Consider the following 20,574-nt stretch of genomic DNA (forward strand, 5'->3'; position numbering starts at 1 on the left):
ATGCGCCCAGCGCCAGACCCGCTCAGGTCGGGTTTCTCCGGATATCAAAGGAGAGATCGCGCTCGTTTTCCGGGCTAATTTTCTCTGCTCAAGGTATTGTTCTGTATCGCTGCAACGGAGCCATAAGAGACCGGGCCATGAGGACTTTTCCCAAAAACAGAAGTTGCGAAGTTTACAGCGTCTCTGATTCAGGAGCCTGCGCCCCCGCTGGTTCACCTGCACAGGTAGGAGAGACTTCCATCAGCACCGCGCGAACAGGCATCTCGGGCGCGGCGAGTTTATCACAGCGACGATGACGCTTTTGAGCAAATCGGTCACTCTTCATTGCATATGATTTTTTATTATTATATTTTATTTAAAATGTAGCTATTTATTTTATTCCTCCTCGTTGAATAAAACATACTTTTGTGTAGCCTACATTAATTCGCATAATTTATTTCAGACTGCGACAATTAAACCTCTTATTGTTAGACGAGCGAAATGTCGGTGTTGATCGTGTCATGAATGTGCCTGTCAAAGTGCGGCTCTTGATGGAGTGCTGACACCGCTGTGAGGGGCCGTGGGAAAGCGGACCCTCAAATTACGCTTTGTGCTACTCCACAGGGGAATCCCACCAGGATATCCGAGTTCCGCGACCCCTTCCTCCTAATGAAAAGATGTTTAGAATGATGCGGCGGAAGCCAATTAAATGCGACACATAGGTGGTTGTATGATGATAGAGAGGCATTAGGGTCATTCCTGCAATTTAATGTCTTTTGAAACTTTTTAAAAATAAAACATAGCTAATATCTTTGTGTTTCATCATTGGGACATGTCATAAATTATATACATAGGCTACAGGTCAAGCAAAATGACTAAAATGTAGCTAACATATTTGTAAATCTATACTGATTCTGTTAACATAAATATATTGAAATTTCAAATTACAATAGTTTTCCCTATATCTTCCCACAGAGTGGCAGTGTTGGGTAAGTTACTCAAAAAAGTAATTCATTACAAATTACAAATTAATTTCTACTCTAAAATTGTAATCACATTCTCACATTACCATGACAATTGGAAAAGTATTCACATTATTTACTTTCTAAAACACTTGTTTTGCATGCACACACCCTTCCGCTGTCACAAAACACAAACAGATGTATATATTAACTTAATTCATGTTTTAAATGTATTCTACATATATAATATTTTTTTAGAAATATGTGTAACCCAACTGATTAAAATTAATTCACTTAACTGAAAGTCAGGAACTGCAATCTGATTACAAGAATTTGAAATGTAATGCATTACACTACTTTTTTTCTGAAAAGTAATTATATTACAGTAATTACTTTGTAATTACATTACAACCAACACTGCAGAGCAGACATGTTATGCTTGACCACACATGACTAACATTACAAAATACAAGAAAATATGGTAACACTACAATAAGGTTCTATTTGTTAACATTAGTTAATGCAATATGAAGTAACATGAACTAACAATGAACAACTGTATTTGTATTAACTAACATTAACAAAGATTACTAAATGCTGTAAAAAATATACTGTTCATTGTAAGTTTATGATAGCTAATGCATTAACTAATGTTAACGAATGGAACCTTATTGTAAAGTGTTACCGAAAACATAAATAAAACAGAAGAGTTTCACACTTCAAATAACGCCAACATTATTTTACTGAATGGTTGACGTCACCTCAAGTGTGTGATGACATTTCATAACATAGATCTTCAATTAAAGGTCACAGAATCATGGCATAACTGGGTGGATCATATAAAATAGATCATATAAAATAGAAATCCATTGATTTACCACTTATTTTTATCAAAGATGTTTGATGTGCACATTGTGCAGCTCTGGGGACATGCGGAAATTATTGTAATGCAATGAATTAAAATGATTTCAGTATTTATTCTTTTTAACAAGCCTATTAACTTATGGTATAGAGACCATAACCTCTATTGTGGCCTAAAAAGTCACTGAATTGTAGGAATGACCCAATAATTATACTGTACACACACACACACACACACACACACACACACACATACGTATATGTGTGTGTGTGTATATATATGTGTGTGTATATATATATATATATATATATATATATATATATATATATATATTTTATTTTTTTGGCTCAGGTAGTATTTGTTCATTGCATTCTTTTATGTAAAAAGATTACAACAAGTGACATTGGATTGAAAGGATTAAGGGAAGCTTTCTGGTCTAGCAGGACTTGGGTGTGACAAAGCCCACCCAGACGTCAAGCCCAACTAACAGCGAGTCCCAGGCTGGGTCTGACATCAAGAGCCCAACGAGCAAGAGAACGGATTGTGAGGCATGGAGTAAGTGGGCACTGAGGGCCTCCCCCCTCCTGCCCCTCTCGGCTGCCATTGCACTGACGTTCCATTTCCTTGCATGTAAGTTAAGACTCTCTGTTGCTGTAGAGGAATGCTGAGATTCTGATTTGGTATGTTCCAGTAAAGCTAGTCAAGCCTCTTTTCCTTTGGCTGTAGAAGACTCTTCAAGGAGAGCCTGTAAATGTTCTTATTTTATTATGCTTGACATATTTTTATAAACTGAGCTGTTGTGGATTTTTCATTATCAACACGACATGCCCCAAAATGTATAAGGATACTTTTGGACACTTAAGTCACACTTAAAAATGAAAAAATGTCTTCATGTCATTGTATTAGATACAAAATACCAAACCAAGTGGCATCTTTTCTCAGAAATAAATTAATGAGTGGGGGCCTGGGTAGCTCAGCTAGTATTGACGCTGACTACCACCCCTGGAGTCGTGAGTTCGAATCCAGGGCATGCTGAGTATCTCCAGCCAGGTCTCCTAAACAACCAAATTGGCCCGGTTGCTAGGGAGGGTAGAATCACATGGGGTAACCTCCTCGTGGTCGCTATAATGTGGTTCGCTATCGGTGGGGCGCATGGTGAGTTGTGCATGGATGCCACGGTGAATAGTGTGAAACCTCCACGCGCCCTATGTCTCCATGGTAATGCACTCAACAAGCCACATGATCAAATGCGTGGATTGACGGTCTCAGACGTGGAGGCAACTGAGATTCGTCCTACGCTACCCGGATTGAGGCAAGTCACTACGCCACCATGAGGACTTAGAGCGCATTGGGAATTGGGCATTCCATATTGGGGAGAAAAAATAAATAAATAAATAAATAAATTAATTAATTAATTAATGAACTCATTCCAATGTGATTTTTAGTGGATGTATGAAGTTAGTTCACCTCAAGTTCCCACAGGTGTAGCTCATCACAAAAACTATGGACATGTTCCAATAACATTTAGCAACCAAATGTTTTTTTAATAAATATGTTTTATTTGTATCATTTGAAAAAAAAAAAAAATTGTTTTAAAAGTGTCATGCTATATTTTTAAAATAAGTGCCACTTGGTTTGATATTTTGCTAGAATACAAAGACATTTTTAAAGGAATATTCTAGGTTCAATACACGTTAAGCTCAATCAATTGGTTTAATGTTGATTACCACAAAAATGAATTTAGACTTTTCCCTCCTTTTCTTTAAAAAAGGCAAAAATCTGTGTTACAGTGAGGCACTTACAATGGAAGTGAATGGGGCCAATCCGTAAATATTAAAATACTCAGTGTTTCAAAAGTATAGCCACAAGACTTAAACATTATAAGTGTTAACATGATTTTAGTGTGATAAAATTGAAAGCCAAATAATACAAAAGTTTTAACAGAAGAATTAATGTAAGTGCTTTTATAAAATAATAAGCTTTGATTTTCTTCCTTTAATCCCTCCAAAAATGGGCCCCATTCACTTCCATTGTAAATGCCTCACTGTAACCTAGATTTCTGCTTTTATATATATATATATATATATATATATATATATATATATATATATATATATATATATATAAAATGAGGGACAAGCTGAAATTAGTTTTCTGGTAATCAACATTATGCTGTCCTTTGAGCTTGACTTGTATTGAACCCGGAATATTCTTTTAAGTGAACAAGTACTTTTTAAAGAATTTTAAAATAGGTAAAACACTCTGTGAATGCATATTATCTCTGACTAGTCTCCTGAAACGTGTGTTTTGGATCCTGCAGCCTCTCCATCTTCCTCAGTGTTCTACCTTGGAGGAAGCATTGAGTTCTCCAATCTCAGCTTCTCCCCAGACCTGGCAGATCCGTCGTCTACACAGTTCCGCCTCCAGTCTCAGGCACTAAGCCATTATGTAAGCATAAACATACATAAGAGTCTCTGTGCCACCCGGCAACAAAGCCGGTTTCTCCGTGATCTCTCTGGAATGCGGCTGATCTCCAGAGACCACTCAAGGATGATGCTTGCCCCTGGCACTTTCAAACGCATAGTCCACCAGAGCTGCAGGTCCAATGGTGTGCTCGTCCCTCATTGTCACCCTTTAAAATGTAAAGTAGGCTCTAAGCAAGGCCCTGTTGAGCCTTCGGCCACTCCATGGCCCTCTTAAATGTAAAGCCAGCTGTAACTGGAGCCCGGCTCGATGTGAGGCAGTGCGGTGAGACTGGCTCCCAGAGGAACGTGGCTTTTCAGGGCTGAGGACAAGAACAGTGTTTGTGAGAGGGACAGGGCCCAGGCAGGCTGAGTGAGAGGAAGAGCAGTCTTTCAATAAAAACATTGTTTAAGGGCTTCTTCACACACAATCAGATGCTCTGTATTTCTTTTGCTGAGAGGCTGCAGCCAGAGGAGAGAAGAAAGGTAGACCAGGGGACAGAGTAGGCAAGAGGAGTGAGAAGGTAAGGATTTAGGGCACCGAAAGAGAGAGAGAGAGAGAGAGAGCGTTCAGGGAAACTCGGGCCAAAAGGGGCAGTGTGTGCCAGTATCAGGGGAATGGTTAGCATTTGCATGAACATTGGGCATAGCATTAAGTGTAGAGTCAAAATGCAGTAACTACACATTTTGTCAAAATGTGGTCTCTTAGACTATGATTTGTCTCATGACCAGTGGATTCAGATTCAGAAAACTGAGTGTGAAAACTAAAGTAATATAAAAGTATCTGAATTTTTGGGATCATGCATCAAATTATTGTTCATGGCTTTTAGGCACAGAAGTAACTTCATGTACATATCATAATCATTACATGGCCATATGTGTATGTAGAACACATGTGACTGGACAATCCAAAAACTTTTAAGCCATTTTTCTCAGTTTCAGTGTTACTGCCGTAGTTACTGCATTTTACGTTTGTAGGGTAGAATAGAGGCTTTGTTTTGGGAGCAGAACTAGCCAAGCATAGCTTTTCATCAAACTAAATGCTCTAATTTGCCTAAACATGACCTGTGTTGTACCTGTAATCTTGTGTAACAGTGACTGAATGAGAGAAGGGATGTGCTGCAAGTGTGTGCCCTTGTGTATAAAAGTTAGTCTAAACCCACTGCCCACCCCTTCCATCCAGCTCTTCAGTATGACACTGAGCCCCAGACAATGGCGCTGTTGTTACCCAAAGCTCTTGTTGCTCAAAGCCAATTGCACAAGAACAGCACTTTTGTGCCAAGGCTGCAGGTCTCACCCGGGCCACTGATGTCTCACCTTCTTCAGTGATGTCACGCCTTTCTCGGAAGTGATGTCACTGGGATGTTTTAAAATACTGTATATACAACAAGAAAAGAACAGGCAGAAATTTTGTGACCTTGGTAGATGTTATCACTGGTTTGTTTACAGAGTGCAGAATAGAACAGTGAACTGAACAGAAATAGAATGCTGAATGATGTTTGTCACCGTAATGGACCCTTTTCACATTTCTGAGTTTGGAACGGTGAAGTAAACTATAGTGGGGTTAACTTCTATAGAGGTACGTGGAATACAATGGCATATAGTATTATTTTTTTCAACAGTAAAAAAAACAAACACTTACGTTTCCACAACTTTCCAAAAGAGGAAAAAAATATAGGTTATGGCAGTCAGAAGAGAGAAAAATGCCAAATTTACTGTCACTCCCTTAGCAGCTATATATAAAACCCCATCACAGCAGTGTTGACTGTTTTTGTATAAATGCCAGTGTAATATGACACAAAGACTTATGCAGAAATTTGCATTAATAATTAAAAAAATACAATTAAAATATAAAAAAGGTTGCTAGATTTACGTTGCTAAATTAAGTTGAAAAATTGTCATCATGGCCTGTGAAAAGGGTCCATACTTTATTTCATTGTGTTTTTGCCATCTCTTTACTTCCTTTCGGTTTACATGCTGTTGCCATGGATCCAAGTTCTCAGAGTTGTATGATTCTTCACCATGGAGCTCGTATTACCAGCACTCAGGAATTAGTGCATTTAGGTGAGTCTGCACATAAAGAACACACACCATAGTATACTTACTCAATGGGACTTAAAGGATAGTTCACCCAAAAATAAAAATTCTCTCACCATTTACTCACCCTCATGCCATCTCAGATGTGTATGACATTCTTTCTTCTGCTGAACACAAACAAAGATTTTTAGAAGAATATCTCAGCTCTGTAGGTCCATACAATGCAAGTGAATGGTGGCCAGAACTTTGAATCAGAAGCGATATGATAGGTGTGGGTGAGAAAAGATCAATATTTAAGTCATTTTTAACTATGAATCTCCCCTTTCACTTTCACATGTGAAAGTGAAAATGGAGATTTATAGTAAAAACAGATTGAAATATTGATCTGTTTCTCACCCACACCTATCATATTGCTTCAGAAGACATAGATTTAACCACTGGAGTTGTATGGATTACTTTTATGCTGCTTTTATGTGCTTTTTGGAGCTTCAAATTTCTACACATCTGGAATGGCATGAAAGTGAGTAAATGATGAGAGAATAAAAAACTTTGTGTGAACAATCCCTTTAATGTATGTATAAAGTGATAGAGAAATGCAACAATCATTAACCGCTTTCCCACCGTTGGGTTGAACGGTTCTGAGTACAGTTAACGGTTCCAGTAGCATTTTCACTTGAGCACAACTTTGTACGGTTCGATTACAAACTGTTCCCAGCCTGGATTTCTCAACACAGTTAGCTAACCCTACTTACTATTTGTGGAGTGTTTGCATCTATTAATTCATGCATTTTGCCCCAACTTGTCAACTCTGTTGCTTGCTTGCATTGCTAAATGAGTTTTACTGTAGGCTTTGCCATCTTGTTAAATGTCATGTGTCCTGATGACAGTGAAGGAGTGGAAGGTCTTTGTGTGTACTACTGGAGTAAGTTCTCTGCTCCTCCCACTATTGCTGAGGAACTCCAGAGAGTGAACCCGGCCCGACTGCAGCGGCGACTGCCTGGTACCAACAAGGTCCTCTTTAGCAAGAACGAGGAACGCTACTATATGGAGAAGGACGAGGACACACTGCGTCTGCTGGGTAAAGAACATTTCCCATCATCCTCTCTGTTTTGCTTTTAATTCTGACATATGCTGCTTGACTGGTCACCAGCATATGTTGTGTTTCTTCTAAGCTGATCCCCAGCACGAGATGCTGGAACTCCTACCAGGCTTTTTAGGAACTTCCTTGGTCAACCAGTAGCACCATTAAGATCATGCTGGTCAACCAGCCTCAATAGCTAAGTTATGTTGGTAAAAAAGCATGGCTTTACTGGTCCACATGCTAGACCAGCACCAAAGCAGGGTAAATCTGCTTGGACCAGTGTGGGAATTTATGCTGGTCTTTGCTGGTCCTTTTAGCAGTGAAGTAAGGAAAATGTCTTACAGTGAACAAGGCTTATTTCTATAACCTCAGGTTTGAATCCAGATGACGGTGGTGATGCTGATGATGATGAAGATTCTGATGACAAGGCGGAAAAGATAAAGAATCCTAATTCACTGCAGAGTGGCAAGTGGCAGTTGGGGCTGCAGGGTACAATCATAATACACTGTAAAGCCTGCTGAGTTTACTCAAATGGTTTATGCACAGTGACTCTTTGATTTGCCAACTAAGTTCTTATGTATTTTCTATGACACATCTTCTGCTATGAGCGAAGAAAACAAAAACAGGCCACAAGTAGGTAAGGCAATTCAGATGCGGCCATGTCCCATTAATCCTCTGAGTAAACTCTGCATGCAAGACACTCAACCAAGCAGGTTTTGCAGTGTACTATCACTACCGTATATCTTTCTACCATGACAACTACTTAACAATGATTATTGTGATTGTTATTTTTTATTATTATTATTTATTAATATATTCTAAATATATATATATATATATATATATATATATATATATATATATATATATATATATATATCCCATCTGCCTAACAGCCATGTCTTTTGACCTGTATGCTAAGTATGGAAATAATCGCACGCTCAGTCTCGTGAGTCCAAAGAAGCCGTATTATCAGTGGAGGCTTCGAGTGCCATCCGGCCATGTTGTGCAACTCGTCATCTTAACACTTCAAGGGGCGACACCAGGTAGCTGTTCTGCCAACAAACTGTCTGCTTATGACTTCTTACTGCCGCTTCAGAACAAGATCATTGCCAGGTAAGTGTGACGGCAGTTTCAGAAAAGCAAGTTAAAAGGGGTCATGACATGAGGAATAAAAGTTTCCTTGGTCTTTTGACATTTAAGAGGTCATTGTACTATAAAAAACATACTGTAAGTTTCAGAGCTCAAAACTTCCTCCTCACTGCAAAAAGAGCATTTGTTGAAACCAAGATGCCAAAATGACTTATTCTCTACTTCCTTCACATTGTGATGTCACACTGTAGTAGACATTTACATCTGACTGCTTCCACAAAAACACAACAACACCTACTTTACCTTAATCACTTCCGTAGCCCCGCCCAGCAGGGGTGAGCAGTGAGATGGCAAGAAGAGAGAGCAGGTCAGTCAAGAGCAGAGAGCCAATCATAACAGTACTGTCAAGTCTTAAAGGAGAAGCATCACCAAAACTGAGTTTTTCTGAAAGATGGTCAGAATGAGGGTGGAAAATTATCATGTTTTACAAATATATGACTGTTTTGGTGCAAAAAACGTTACTAATATTATAAGTGAACCTTAAGGAACATTTTAAAATAATAATAATAATAAAAAAAAGGCATGTCATGACCCCTATTAATATTTGATTGGCTGGTTGTTTCGTACTGTCTTAAGTCTTTCAGTGGGGTGTTTTTTTTTTTATGGTTTGTTTAGTAACACTTTACAATAAGGTTGTATATGTTAACATTAGTTGCCATTAGTTAACAAGAGCTAATAATAAACAATACTTGTACAGCATTTATCATTTTTTTGTAAATGTTAATAAATCTAGATATACCCAACTCTTTTTAAAATTAAAGCTGAAGTATGTAATTTCTGTGACACTAGCGCCAAGTAATGGAATTGCTCAAATAAACAATGTTTTGAAAACAGCTTTCCGAATACGCCCCTGGTCTGCTGTTGTTCAAACAGTCAGATAGTCCCTCCCCCAACTCACATCATTGGTTGAGTAACTTTGTTGGGGCAGGTCTAAGCGGGTCGCTCAAAACAATCCCAGGAATGTTTATAGCACCACAGTGTTTACAGTTTTCGAGAAAATGTACTTATAAATGGCTTTTAACACTGAAAAAGTTACATACTTCAGCTTTAAAGGTTTTGTACGTTAACATTAGTTAAAACATTATGAACTAACAATGAACAATAATATATTTATTAGTTTTTTTAAATAAGAATTTAAAAATGATGTGATGTTCATTGTTAGTTAATGATATCTAATGCATTACAGTAAAGTGTTAGCATGTGCTGAAAATGTTGCATAATTTCCCTGGGGCTGGTTGCACCAGCTATACGTACGTTACAACTTAGCCTAGCTGTGGCGTAAATGGGCACTAAGTCACAATTTACGCACTGCTAAATATTTGAGCATTGCACCATTAAACTTAGGTAGGACGTAACCCTACGCATAAACTAAATATTTACGGAAGACTCCGACCAGGAGTAAAGGATGGAATAAAAAAGCAGACTGATATTGTATGATGTCAGTGAGCTCATGTTTTGCGTGACAGGCATCAATCATTTCGACATACAGTATGATGTTGACATTTACACTCGTTTACATTTACGGGAGAGGAAAAAAAACCACTTTTAAGGGGCTCTTCAGTATGAAACCGTTCAAACGGTGCAGTTTTTAGGGTGCGTCGCCCGGTGTCAAGTTTCAACATTCAAAATGTATATAGGATATTAAAATGAATAAACGTCTGTTTTTCCAGCCTGTTGTATTAGTATTTATTTATCACCCCTTATTTATTTTAGATACAGTTCCTATGTCCTGTTATTTACACAGGGCAAATATACTATTTATCAAATCTGCTTTTATGACATATTGTACTTTAATGAGATTATAATTTATTACAGCTGACAGTTACGTGAACAAACAAGGTTTGAACATCAACCGTAACAAGATCAAATTGAAGTTCATGGCTTTTTAACACTTCTGTGTACAAATATGAAGGCTGTTTATTGGATCAATACAGGTAAACATCATATTATCCAGTTACGCATTACTTTATGGAGAGCTTACGACCTACTAGTTAAGTCTTGCTTTAAGAACAGGTGGTGCAACCAAATTAAGCACCGACTTAGTTACAAACTAGTAACTAGTAGTTACTAAGTCTACTAGTGTGAACTTTACGTCCCAACTTACGTGAGACCTTACGCACAGCTGGTGCAATCCTACCCTGGTCTTGGTTTGGTGTTATGAATTTAACTATTCTTTCTGTTGCTTTTTCACCAACAGTAAAATGTTTTGAACAGGCTTCCCAAAGTCTTGGAAAACGTTGTGAATTTTAAAATTGTGTTTTCCCTGGAAAAGTCATGGAAATTAATACATTTTAAAAGTTGTTCATTTACATATTTGTGGTTATGCTTTGCTCTTAAATATTTAATTGGCTAGATATTGCTTGTGTGTAGAGTAAAACTAGCCCTCATGTCACAGTGATGTGAGTCAAATTATATTTTGAGTCGATACTTTTCAATGAATTGGTTGAACTGTTTCACAAATTGGTCAATGATTCATTAAAGAAATTGGTCTGAAGTTGAATGATTTTTAAAACTCTTTATGCAGCAGTCACAGATGACTGTAAAGATCATTGAAAGTAATGGAAATGTATTTGTAATCTTAAAATATTGTTTTTTGGGTTAATTCCTTTCATCATAGTCCTATTAAGCGATGATATTAACATCAAATGTCATCTCTCGTCTTCCCAGATGGTGTGGTCTGCCAATATCAGGAACATCCCCTGTAATGAAACTGACGTCGTCTGGAAACGTCATGCTTGTCACTTTTTCTTTCAGTCGACAGAGGCAAGGGGCCATCTTCAAAGCCTATTTTCAGGCCATACCCAAAACAGGTGTGTGAATTAGTGGTCAGCATAAGACATAAATCCTTTTAGTCACTATTCTGCTTAAATGTTACAAATTATTTGCCTCTGTGTCAATGTGTCTACAGAATGTGGCGGTTTCCTCTCTGCATGGAATGGCACAGTGACCTCCCCTTACTACCCAGCCTACTACCCTCCAAATGTGGACTGTAACTGGAAAATCAGGGTGAGTTGAGGCTAAAGGCTTTCCCATGAGTCTCCTCTCCAGTGTTAGCATGCATGCCCTATGAATCCTATTCAGAGGCCTGGGATGCTACTTCTTTGAGCTGGGGACTGCAGGGTGGGCAGCAGCTTTGTGTAAGAATGCAACCTTTGAGAGTCTGGTTTCTCTTGTAGGCTCCGTTGCCGGGATACCTTTTATCTGTGACCATTGTGATGCTGGACATTCAGGATTCACCTTCATCTAGCACCTGTGAAAAAGACTGGCTGGAAATAGGTGGCGTCAAGTGAGTGTAACTTCTTTCAATTGCTGATTACTAGTGAAAGCAGCTTACTTACACTTATGTCTAGGAGTTGTCGGTCGAGGTGCACTAGGTAAATGTTCCATCATATGAGAAACCCAGGGTGAAATAGGGTAATCTAGGACATTCAGTACTGTGGGACATAGTGTTCTGGTGTTTACATTTCCTGCTCTGTCACAAGAAAGTTCTAGGTTATATTCTATATATTATTCTAGGTTTTCAGTTGACAGAATATTATGAAATCACTTGCCCGTCAGAAGTGGTATTACTGTAATTCTGCTTTACAGTTCAGAGTTTTCTGCTGAGCTGCAAATACATTTGTGTACTTGTCTGTATGTGCATATGATGTGTGTGTATGATATGTCTTGCCCCTCTACAGACTCTGTAACCCGATTGGTGACAGTAGCAGAAAAAGAATTTACTCTTCTCCCGTCCTGTTACATTTTCACTCGGATGAGTCTTTGACTCATAAAGGCTTTTACCTTATCTACAGAGTCTTCTCTCCTGAAAGTGGTGAGTTCTTTGTGCAGTCCCTAGAAAAGTATGTCAAAGTTTGGTCTTTTATTCTGTGTGACTTGATTGTGTATTGTTTTAATAAGTCCCTGTTTAATGGTTTTGAGTTGTGTGGTAGGTTTGTGTGTTGATGCATATGTTCCTATATTTATCTCTGTTAGTAATATCTGATGTTTCTGGTCCATTAAAAGTAAAGACACATGCAATTGTTTTGTGACAATAAAAATACAATGCATCAATTACAGAATTTAAAAATCAATTAGAATTATTATAATAATACCCAGGTATTACACATTCATTTCTTATTCAAATTACAATTCTTGATCTATTTTCATAAAAATAAAAAAATCCAGAAAGAAGGCCAGATCCTGAATGTACTTGGCTCAGGCGTGTTGGATTTGTGTCTTTAGCATATATATATTATTTTTTAAGAAATTATAAATCGGACCAAAACATCATAAACCAAATGTTGGAGCCATTGTGAAATATTTTTTGTCTTATTAATATTATATGTGTCTTCTTGTTTAATATTATTATTTAATATTAATATATTTTTAGTGCTGTCAGTTGATTTAATTTTTTAATCATGATTAATCTCATAATTTTTAGTAGTTAATTGTGATTAATCGCAGAATTTGAAAGTGCTGAAATTTGACTCTAAATATACTTTTTTCCTGTCAAAATGCATTTATTTCCTTCTTAGGAAAGAAAACAAAACAATATGTATCCAGAAAATACTTTATTAACATTTTCCAAAAAAAAGCCTTCCACAGTATTAAGATAGAAATGCACTAAAATATCACCAATTCAAGTAACTTTAAACATTCCCCAAAGTCTAAGTGGAAGTTTGACTAATTGAAAGAACTAGTCCCCACATAAGTTGCATATTCATTGTAATGGGCATTAAATTTATCTTTTTATACTCTCATGCCCCACAATATTAATCAGCTGCTGACTATCCGCTTTGTTACAGCAATCATGTAGCTGCATTCATGATTCGCTACATGAAAAGCACTTACAGACAAAAACGTCTCATTCTGCATTTTGGTGATAGATAAGAATTGCCATGCTTCTGTGGTAATTAAAAGGTGCCTTACTTAGGCCAAAAAATACTTGATTTCTGTCACAAGTTCCATCATAGCTTGTTTTGTGCTCCAAATAACGTTTGGAGGCCCATTCCCCATCACTTTATCACTGACACTGAATCACTGTTGTGTGTGTTTGTATTGTCAGTGTAATGACTCCGGGCGGACACATCACAGGTTCCACCCCTCCAACAAGTGTTAATGCTGGTTTATGGAAAATTAAGGAAAATTAATGCATCAAACTTTTAATTAATCGCATGCGTTAACGCGTTAATTTTGACAGCTCTAATATTTTTAGATTATTATTTCATATTAATATGAATTTATCATATCAGTTCTTAACACGAAGTGTTAAGTTTGCAGTTTTTTTATTGTATTTCCTTTTGATTGTCTTGTTTGGATTCATTTTGTAATTAAAATAAAATCTGCACAAAAGAGCCAGCGAGTTGTGACTGCCATTTTTAAATTTTTGATATTGGCCGACACACCAAATAATGACCAAATTTCAGTTTGCATGTTGCATTGCATCATTTAGTAAAGAATATTAATCTGACCTAATCACTGTCAGAGCAAATATTTACACATCTAGTCAGTAGTAAGCCCGCTTATTCTCTTATACCAGCCTGTCCGAGGCAGTTTCGATGTGGAGATGGGAAGTGTATTCCTCTGAGGAAGGTGTGTGATGGAGACAAAGACTGTTCTGATGGACGAGATGAGGCAAAATGCAGTAAGTCATTGCATACACTTTATATGCTTTCTTGACATCCATTTTATTTATCTTAAATAACCCTGTTCTGCTTTGCTCTTCCACTCAGACACATGTAAACCAGGAGAAGTGTTGTGTAATGGACAGTGCAGACCACACAGCCAGTGTAACACCCAGTTCCCATGTAGTGACAGTAGTGAAGAAACGAACTGTGGTAAGTGTGTGCTTTTATCCTATGACGGCTTATTAAGACTTAATACCAATGCAGAATAATTGCTCTTTTCCCTCGTTCACCCATAATCAGAGATGCCTGTTAAATAAAATGCCTGGACAGAGTTTGTGGTAAGATCTGCCTATGATCTGGTGTGTGTGTATACACCTGTGAGTTTTGATAAGCTAATTTCTTTGTGTTTTTTGATAATAATTTGTCCACCTGCTAGGGGGTAAATGCTACCTCATGTGCCCAAACAAAATCTGCCTCCCCAAAGCCTCGGTGTGTGATGGAATTGTGGACTGCAAAGACCGCAGCGATGAACTCAATTGCACAAGAGCATGTGAGTAATACCACTTTACCTTTATGTTTTTTATTCTCAACTTGCCATGCATATAGGTAGTTAACAAATAACATGGATATGATATGAACTTAACATCATAATTTTAGGTTACAATTTATATGAATGAATAAGGAGAGTGTATAGTACAAATCTAAAAGTATAAAAATTCTCTCAATTAAAATTGCATGCATGGTAATTATAAAATAATTGTAAAAAATCATGCTTAAAATACTTTTATTTTTAAGTACATTTTATGTTGAAGACACGTCATGTGAACTGTCCATAAATTTTTATGTCAGTTTTCTAAACAACCAATGTATGAATATGTTAGAAGAGCTACCTTATAAGGCATATATTCCTCCATTTCTTGCAGCTTTTTTTAGACTATATTGTAACATGTTACTCTATGGGGGATGCTGCAAATAGTTTAAATTTTTAAATGTCATGACAAACAAACATGTACAGTAATTGCACGATCATAAAGGCTGTTAGCCTGTGTCTTAAATTTGTACGTTCTTTTATCATTTGGACTTAAACAATGTCTTGTAGTTAAACTGGTATTTTAGCAATGATGTAGAATACTATGGATGTCTGGTCTTTTGTAGTTCAGAAAGGATGCTCTCCCTCCTCCTTCAAATGTACCAATGGAAAATGCTTAAATAAGATCAATCCGGAGTGTGACGGCATCAAAGACTGCAAAGATGGCTCAGATGAGTTGCGCTGTGGTGAGTGCACTCATAAAAAGCTATAGAGTTTGGCTGCAGACATGCACTCTCAGCTCTCTATGACATCAGAAATGCAACAGCCTAATGTGATGTCATAGCTTAGATGTCACAGATTAAAATTCTACATAGACATCAATAAAAAAAAAATGTATATGCGGTAGTGATATGTTTTCTTTTTTATACACATAGGTAGAAGTGTTAAATATTCTTTCTTATTAATTAAAACTAGGATAATTCAGCATATTTCTGGTCCCTTGGCAGAGAATGCAGATGATGCTGCAGAGAACTGAGAGTGCATACATGTCTGCAGCAAGCCTTTCTCATGAAATGTTTCTCATGTTTCATTAAGCACATGTTAAATTTCCCTTTTTAAACTTAAAAATTGTTATAGAGACAGTTACATTTGTGTTTTATGAATGATTAAGATTATGAAAGCACAAAAATGTATAAAAGCAAAAGTCTTCAAATGATTGGAATTTCAACTTTCATTAACTTGCACAAGTCATATAAATGTTGTGCTAGGTTGTGGCACACGACCCAGAAAGAGGGCGAAGATTGTGGGTGGAACAGATGCCCAGGCCGGCTCATGGCCATGGCAGGTCAGCCTTCAAATGGAGCGCTATGGCCACGTGTGTGGAGCTTCTCTGGTGGGCAGCCGTTGGCTTGTCTCTGCAGCTCACTGCTTCCAGGACTCGGATGCAATCAAGTAAGGGGTTCTGTCTTGTACATAAAGTGGCCCCAAAAACAATTTAAGCTGCACTTAAAAATGCACGATTATCAGAGCCGGATCTAGGGAGGTGCCCTCAAATTATCCCTATGCCCCCCACCGCCCCACCCCACAAGCACAAGTGAAGCAAATGGTTAAACTGTATTGTCATGGCGCTAACCCTTACTAAATGTGCTGGAACTGAATAGACACACGCACCCCAACCACCCCCTTTCAACGCCCCTCCGTTACATGTTATTGCTCCCTTAATGTAACCGTTCTAGATCTGGGCCTGACGATTATCATTGCACTAGAAAATAAAACAAAGTGGCAGTATTTGATTTGATTCTAAAATATTGGACGCTCCAGGTATAAAGTATTTGCCCATTTATTGGCAGGTATTCTGATGCACGATCGTGGAGGGCGTACATGGGTATGCGTGTAATGAACTCGGTCAGCAATGCAGCAGCCACCAGACAGATCCGACGTATCGTCTTGCACTCTCAATATGACCAATTCACCTCCGACTATGACATCGCCCTTCTAGAACTGAGTGCCCCCGTCTTTTTCAATGAGTTGATACAGCCAGTCTGTGTGCCTGCTTCCTCTCATGCCTTTACTTCTGGAACCAGCTGCTTTGTCACGGGATGGGGGGTTCTGTCAGAGGAGGGTAAGGTCCTTGATTATTTACTTCTGAAGACAAACTGTTGAAATATGTACATTTTCTGAACAAACAAGTGGTTATTGTTCAATAGCAACTGAAAACTGACACCACCACCCACTTTCTCTCTCTTGCAGAAGATGATTCATAAGCTGACTAAAGACAAAACAAATGCATTCACTGTAGATATTTAAATATTTTCACACCCACTGAAAAAATACCTCTTTGTACCCTATGGAATGGGAAAGTCACACATTGGATATGCTACATGTTAATGCAATCTGTGTTTGGCTGGTTTTTATATTTGCCATGGTGATCTTGGTTAAACAGTACATAAGAAATGATTCTGGAAAAATATTTTGAAATTCTAAAATATATGTGGAAAGTACACAGAGAGCTATCTACACCCATTGAGCACTTTATTAGGAGCACTATGGTCCTAATAAAGTGCCTGACGTGGTCTTCTGCTGTTGTAGCCCATCCGCCTAAAGTGTAGATGTGATGTGCATTCTGATATACTATTCTGCTTACTATAATTGAACAGAGTGGTTATCTGAGTTACCGTAGCCTTTCTGTCAGCTTGAACCAGTCTGGTCATTCTCTGTTGACCTCTCTCATCAACAAGGCATTTCTGTCCGCAGAACTGCGGCTCACTTGATGTTTTTTGTTTTTGGCACCATTCTGAGTAAACTCTACAGAATGTTGTGCGTGAAAATCCCAGGAGATCAGCGGTTACAGGAATACTCAAACCAGCACATCTGGCACCAACAATTATGTCATGGTCAAAATCATTTTTCCCCATTCTGATGGTTGATGTAAACATTAACTGAAGCTCCTGACCCATATCTGCATGATTTTATGCATTGCACTGCTGCCACACGATAAAGTGAGTGTATGAACAGAAACATGTGTTCTAGAATTTATTGTAGAAACATCAGTAAACTGATGGCACAGGCAAGACAGACAGTACGACTAAGCTGATCCACCAATCAGAACGTTCATTTCAGATGGAATTTAATATTTTCTAACCAATCATATTTTCCGTTTCAGGAAGGGGCAGGACATTTCCAGAGTAGTAACCATAATTTGCGCAGTAAATTTATTTCCCTGCTAAACAGAAATATATATATACATTTAACTTTAACTTATGCAGTTAGACTTTGTGAAAAGACTGTATGTTATTGCACCTGTGCTAGTTTTTGATGCTCTTTGCAGATGCTGGACAACTGTGTACTGTAATTATATCAAATGTCTTTTTTTTGTTTTTGTTTTTTTTTTTGCCTTTTACTGCTGTCGGTGGTGCCTTTTTCTTGTGATATCAAATCATTTCGATTTATATTTCTAAGTAGGAAAACAATTTCACTATACACAGAAAAGCGCATAGTACATGAATAAAACAAATAACCATTCATTCTTACGTAGGCTATGTATAAAGGTAATAAATGATAACGTGTTAACGTGAACATTAATACACTCATATAAGCTATACAATGCTTAACAGTTTATTGCGTATTATGTATGTATTCGTTTATTAATTAGAGTAATTTTCATAGTAGCCTAATGAAAGGAACATTAATAAGACCTATACATTTACATACATAAATTCATAAATTCACAGTATGCCCACCTCTTCAGACACTACTACACCACTGGAAGTAAGGGCAAATTTGGAAACATAACTCATCTTGAAATGTAAATTGACCCTATTTACTTTCTTTATACATATTTCCGGTCTTATTGTGCGCAATGCATCTGTGCTTGTTATTCCAAAAGAAAAAAAATGTTGTCTTCCTAATTTTGCATTTAAATGCAATAACTTACTCCACCTCTGAAACTATTCTCCCTTCGGCTGACATTAATCCCTCTTATTTTTCAACCCATCCACCTGGCTTGATTTTGGTATGTAACACCCACTTTTCAAAACCCAATTAACTCCCAATAGATAAAATCAAGTTCCACCCTACATCGTTGAGTATCCTGTTTCATTAGCAATAATTGTACTCAGATCTGTTGCAAACACCATTTCACACTGACTTTAAATGCGTTTTTCTCGACTGAATCCTTCAGAGTTCTGATTTCAGGTGAGTTGGCCACATTGCTGCAGGAGGCAACAGTTAACATCATCAGTCACAACACTTGCAATAAAATGTACGACGATGCAGTCACTCCCAGAATGCTTTGCGCCGGGAACATTCAGGGAGGAGTGGATGCTTGTCAAGTGAGTGTGGATGTGGTCTGGGTTTCTGTATGTTTGTATATGTGCCGGCATGTGACTTTTTTATGTATTTACATCTGTGTTCACACAGGGAGACTCTGGGGGACCCCTGGTGTGTCTGGAACGTGGGCGGAGGTGGTTTCTAGCAGGCATTGTGAGTTGGGGTGAGGGCTGCGCCCGACAGAACCGGCCTGGAGTTTACACACGCGTCATTAAGTTCACAGACTGGATTCACCAGCAGACGAAAGGCCAGGTGTGAAGAGCACGCACACCCGCACGTATACACACCAGAGAATGGGTATCATTTTAATTTGCCCGCTCTCAGTTGTGTGTGACCAAGTGGCACCTGCCCAGCTCTCATGGTGCCCAGACACACAGCAAACTTGAACACCTCTGCATTGGGAGCAGTTTTCTGTCAAATCCTGTTGCTCAGCGTATGAAACCTTCGTCCACGGCCTTTAGCAACTTCACTTCCCACTGTGATACTTTATGCCCCAAAACTTAAGTTCTGCCACCCACAGACCAACACTATAAGGCCTTGACAGTGGACTACTAGAGTAGAGATTTTAACAAGCAAGTTGAAGAGGTACACATCTTTCATTATTTGCAGTGGAAAGAGTTCTCTCAGCGAGATCAATTGTATTATTTGCATACAGTGACTTGAGTGACTAAATATTAGCTTTCATTCATTTATTCATGTTAATGTAATTATTTTGATGTTTTATTATTGTTTTAGGATTATTTAAACCCTATACCACATTGTCCATTTCAAATTTGTCCAACTGTGAAATTGATTGCATGTCAAAAAAATATGAACAAGATTAATTTTAGTCAATGTATTTGTTTTTTTTTTGTTGTTGTTTTTTTCACAAATGCTTGTTGGCCATGGAGCACTTTCACTCAGCAGGAAAAAGCAATGCCAGACCTTATGACTGGTCCCTCTACTGGTCGTGATTTGACACTACAACTTACTCCTCAGTACTCCTTAGTTATGCAAACGTTATGTTCTGTATTCCCGACAATAAGATGTAAATGTAAAAACTGAGAAATTGTTGATACTTTATATTAGACATGTGAAAATTAGAACTATATTAAAAGAGGTGCTACATTACTTTCACTTTGTGATTTTTGTACTTACAGTTCCATTCATTTAGTTCAGGCAGGGCCATAGATAATGGGGTAAAAGGTGATAATGATTCTAGGGGCCCACAACAAATTTTAAACTGTATTTTTTAATATGAAAGGGGCCCAGAACAATATACATTAAGGGGGTCCAGAATTCCTTGCTACGGTGGTATAATTAATGGCTTTGTTCTTCCGTGTCAATCCTCAAGAACATTTTCCTTTCTGAGGTCCTGACAACATAATTGTTAGTAATATATAGATGACGATGTGTATTATGATTTATGAAAAACTTTTTAATTGCCTTGCACCCTTTAAAAAACATTTAATCTTCTAAATGTTTGTAATTATTTATTTTCTGTTAATTAGGCTACTGACTTGTATTTCCATTATTTTGCAAGGTATCATGAACGATCAGTGAACAAACTAATTTTTCAGCATTTCTTCATCA

At 37.7% G+C, this 20,574-nt stretch overlaps 1 protein-coding gene across 1 annotated transcript; it reads left to right on the forward strand.

Annotated features, from left to right (window-relative positions):
- On the forward strand, positions 1-19,543 carry LOC127431991 (suppressor of tumorigenicity 14 protein homolog). The gene is given in 20 exon segments (XM_051682703.1): positions 1-66; positions 69-224; positions 2,244-2,433; positions 4,124-4,251; positions 6,262-6,329; positions 7,190-7,380; positions 7,756-7,872; positions 8,280-8,499; positions 11,203-11,345; positions 11,444-11,541; positions 11,712-11,821; positions 12,216-12,349; positions 14,057-14,161; positions 14,250-14,354; positions 14,581-14,694; positions 15,300-15,419; positions 15,942-16,125; positions 16,524-16,795; positions 18,868-19,004; positions 19,093-19,543. Coding segments are annotated over 20 exon segments (2,826 nt in total). The 3' UTR covers positions 19,261-19,543.
- Positions 19,544-20,574: the final 1,031 nt, after the last annotated feature.

The sequence above is a fragment of the Myxocyprinus asiaticus genome, chromosome 41 (genome assembly GCF_019703515.2).
Source record: "Myxocyprinus asiaticus isolate MX2 ecotype Aquarium Trade chromosome 41, UBuf_Myxa_2, whole genome shotgun sequence".
Classification (NCBI taxonomy): Eukaryota; Metazoa; Chordata; class Actinopteri; order Cypriniformes; family Catostomidae; genus Myxocyprinus; species Myxocyprinus asiaticus.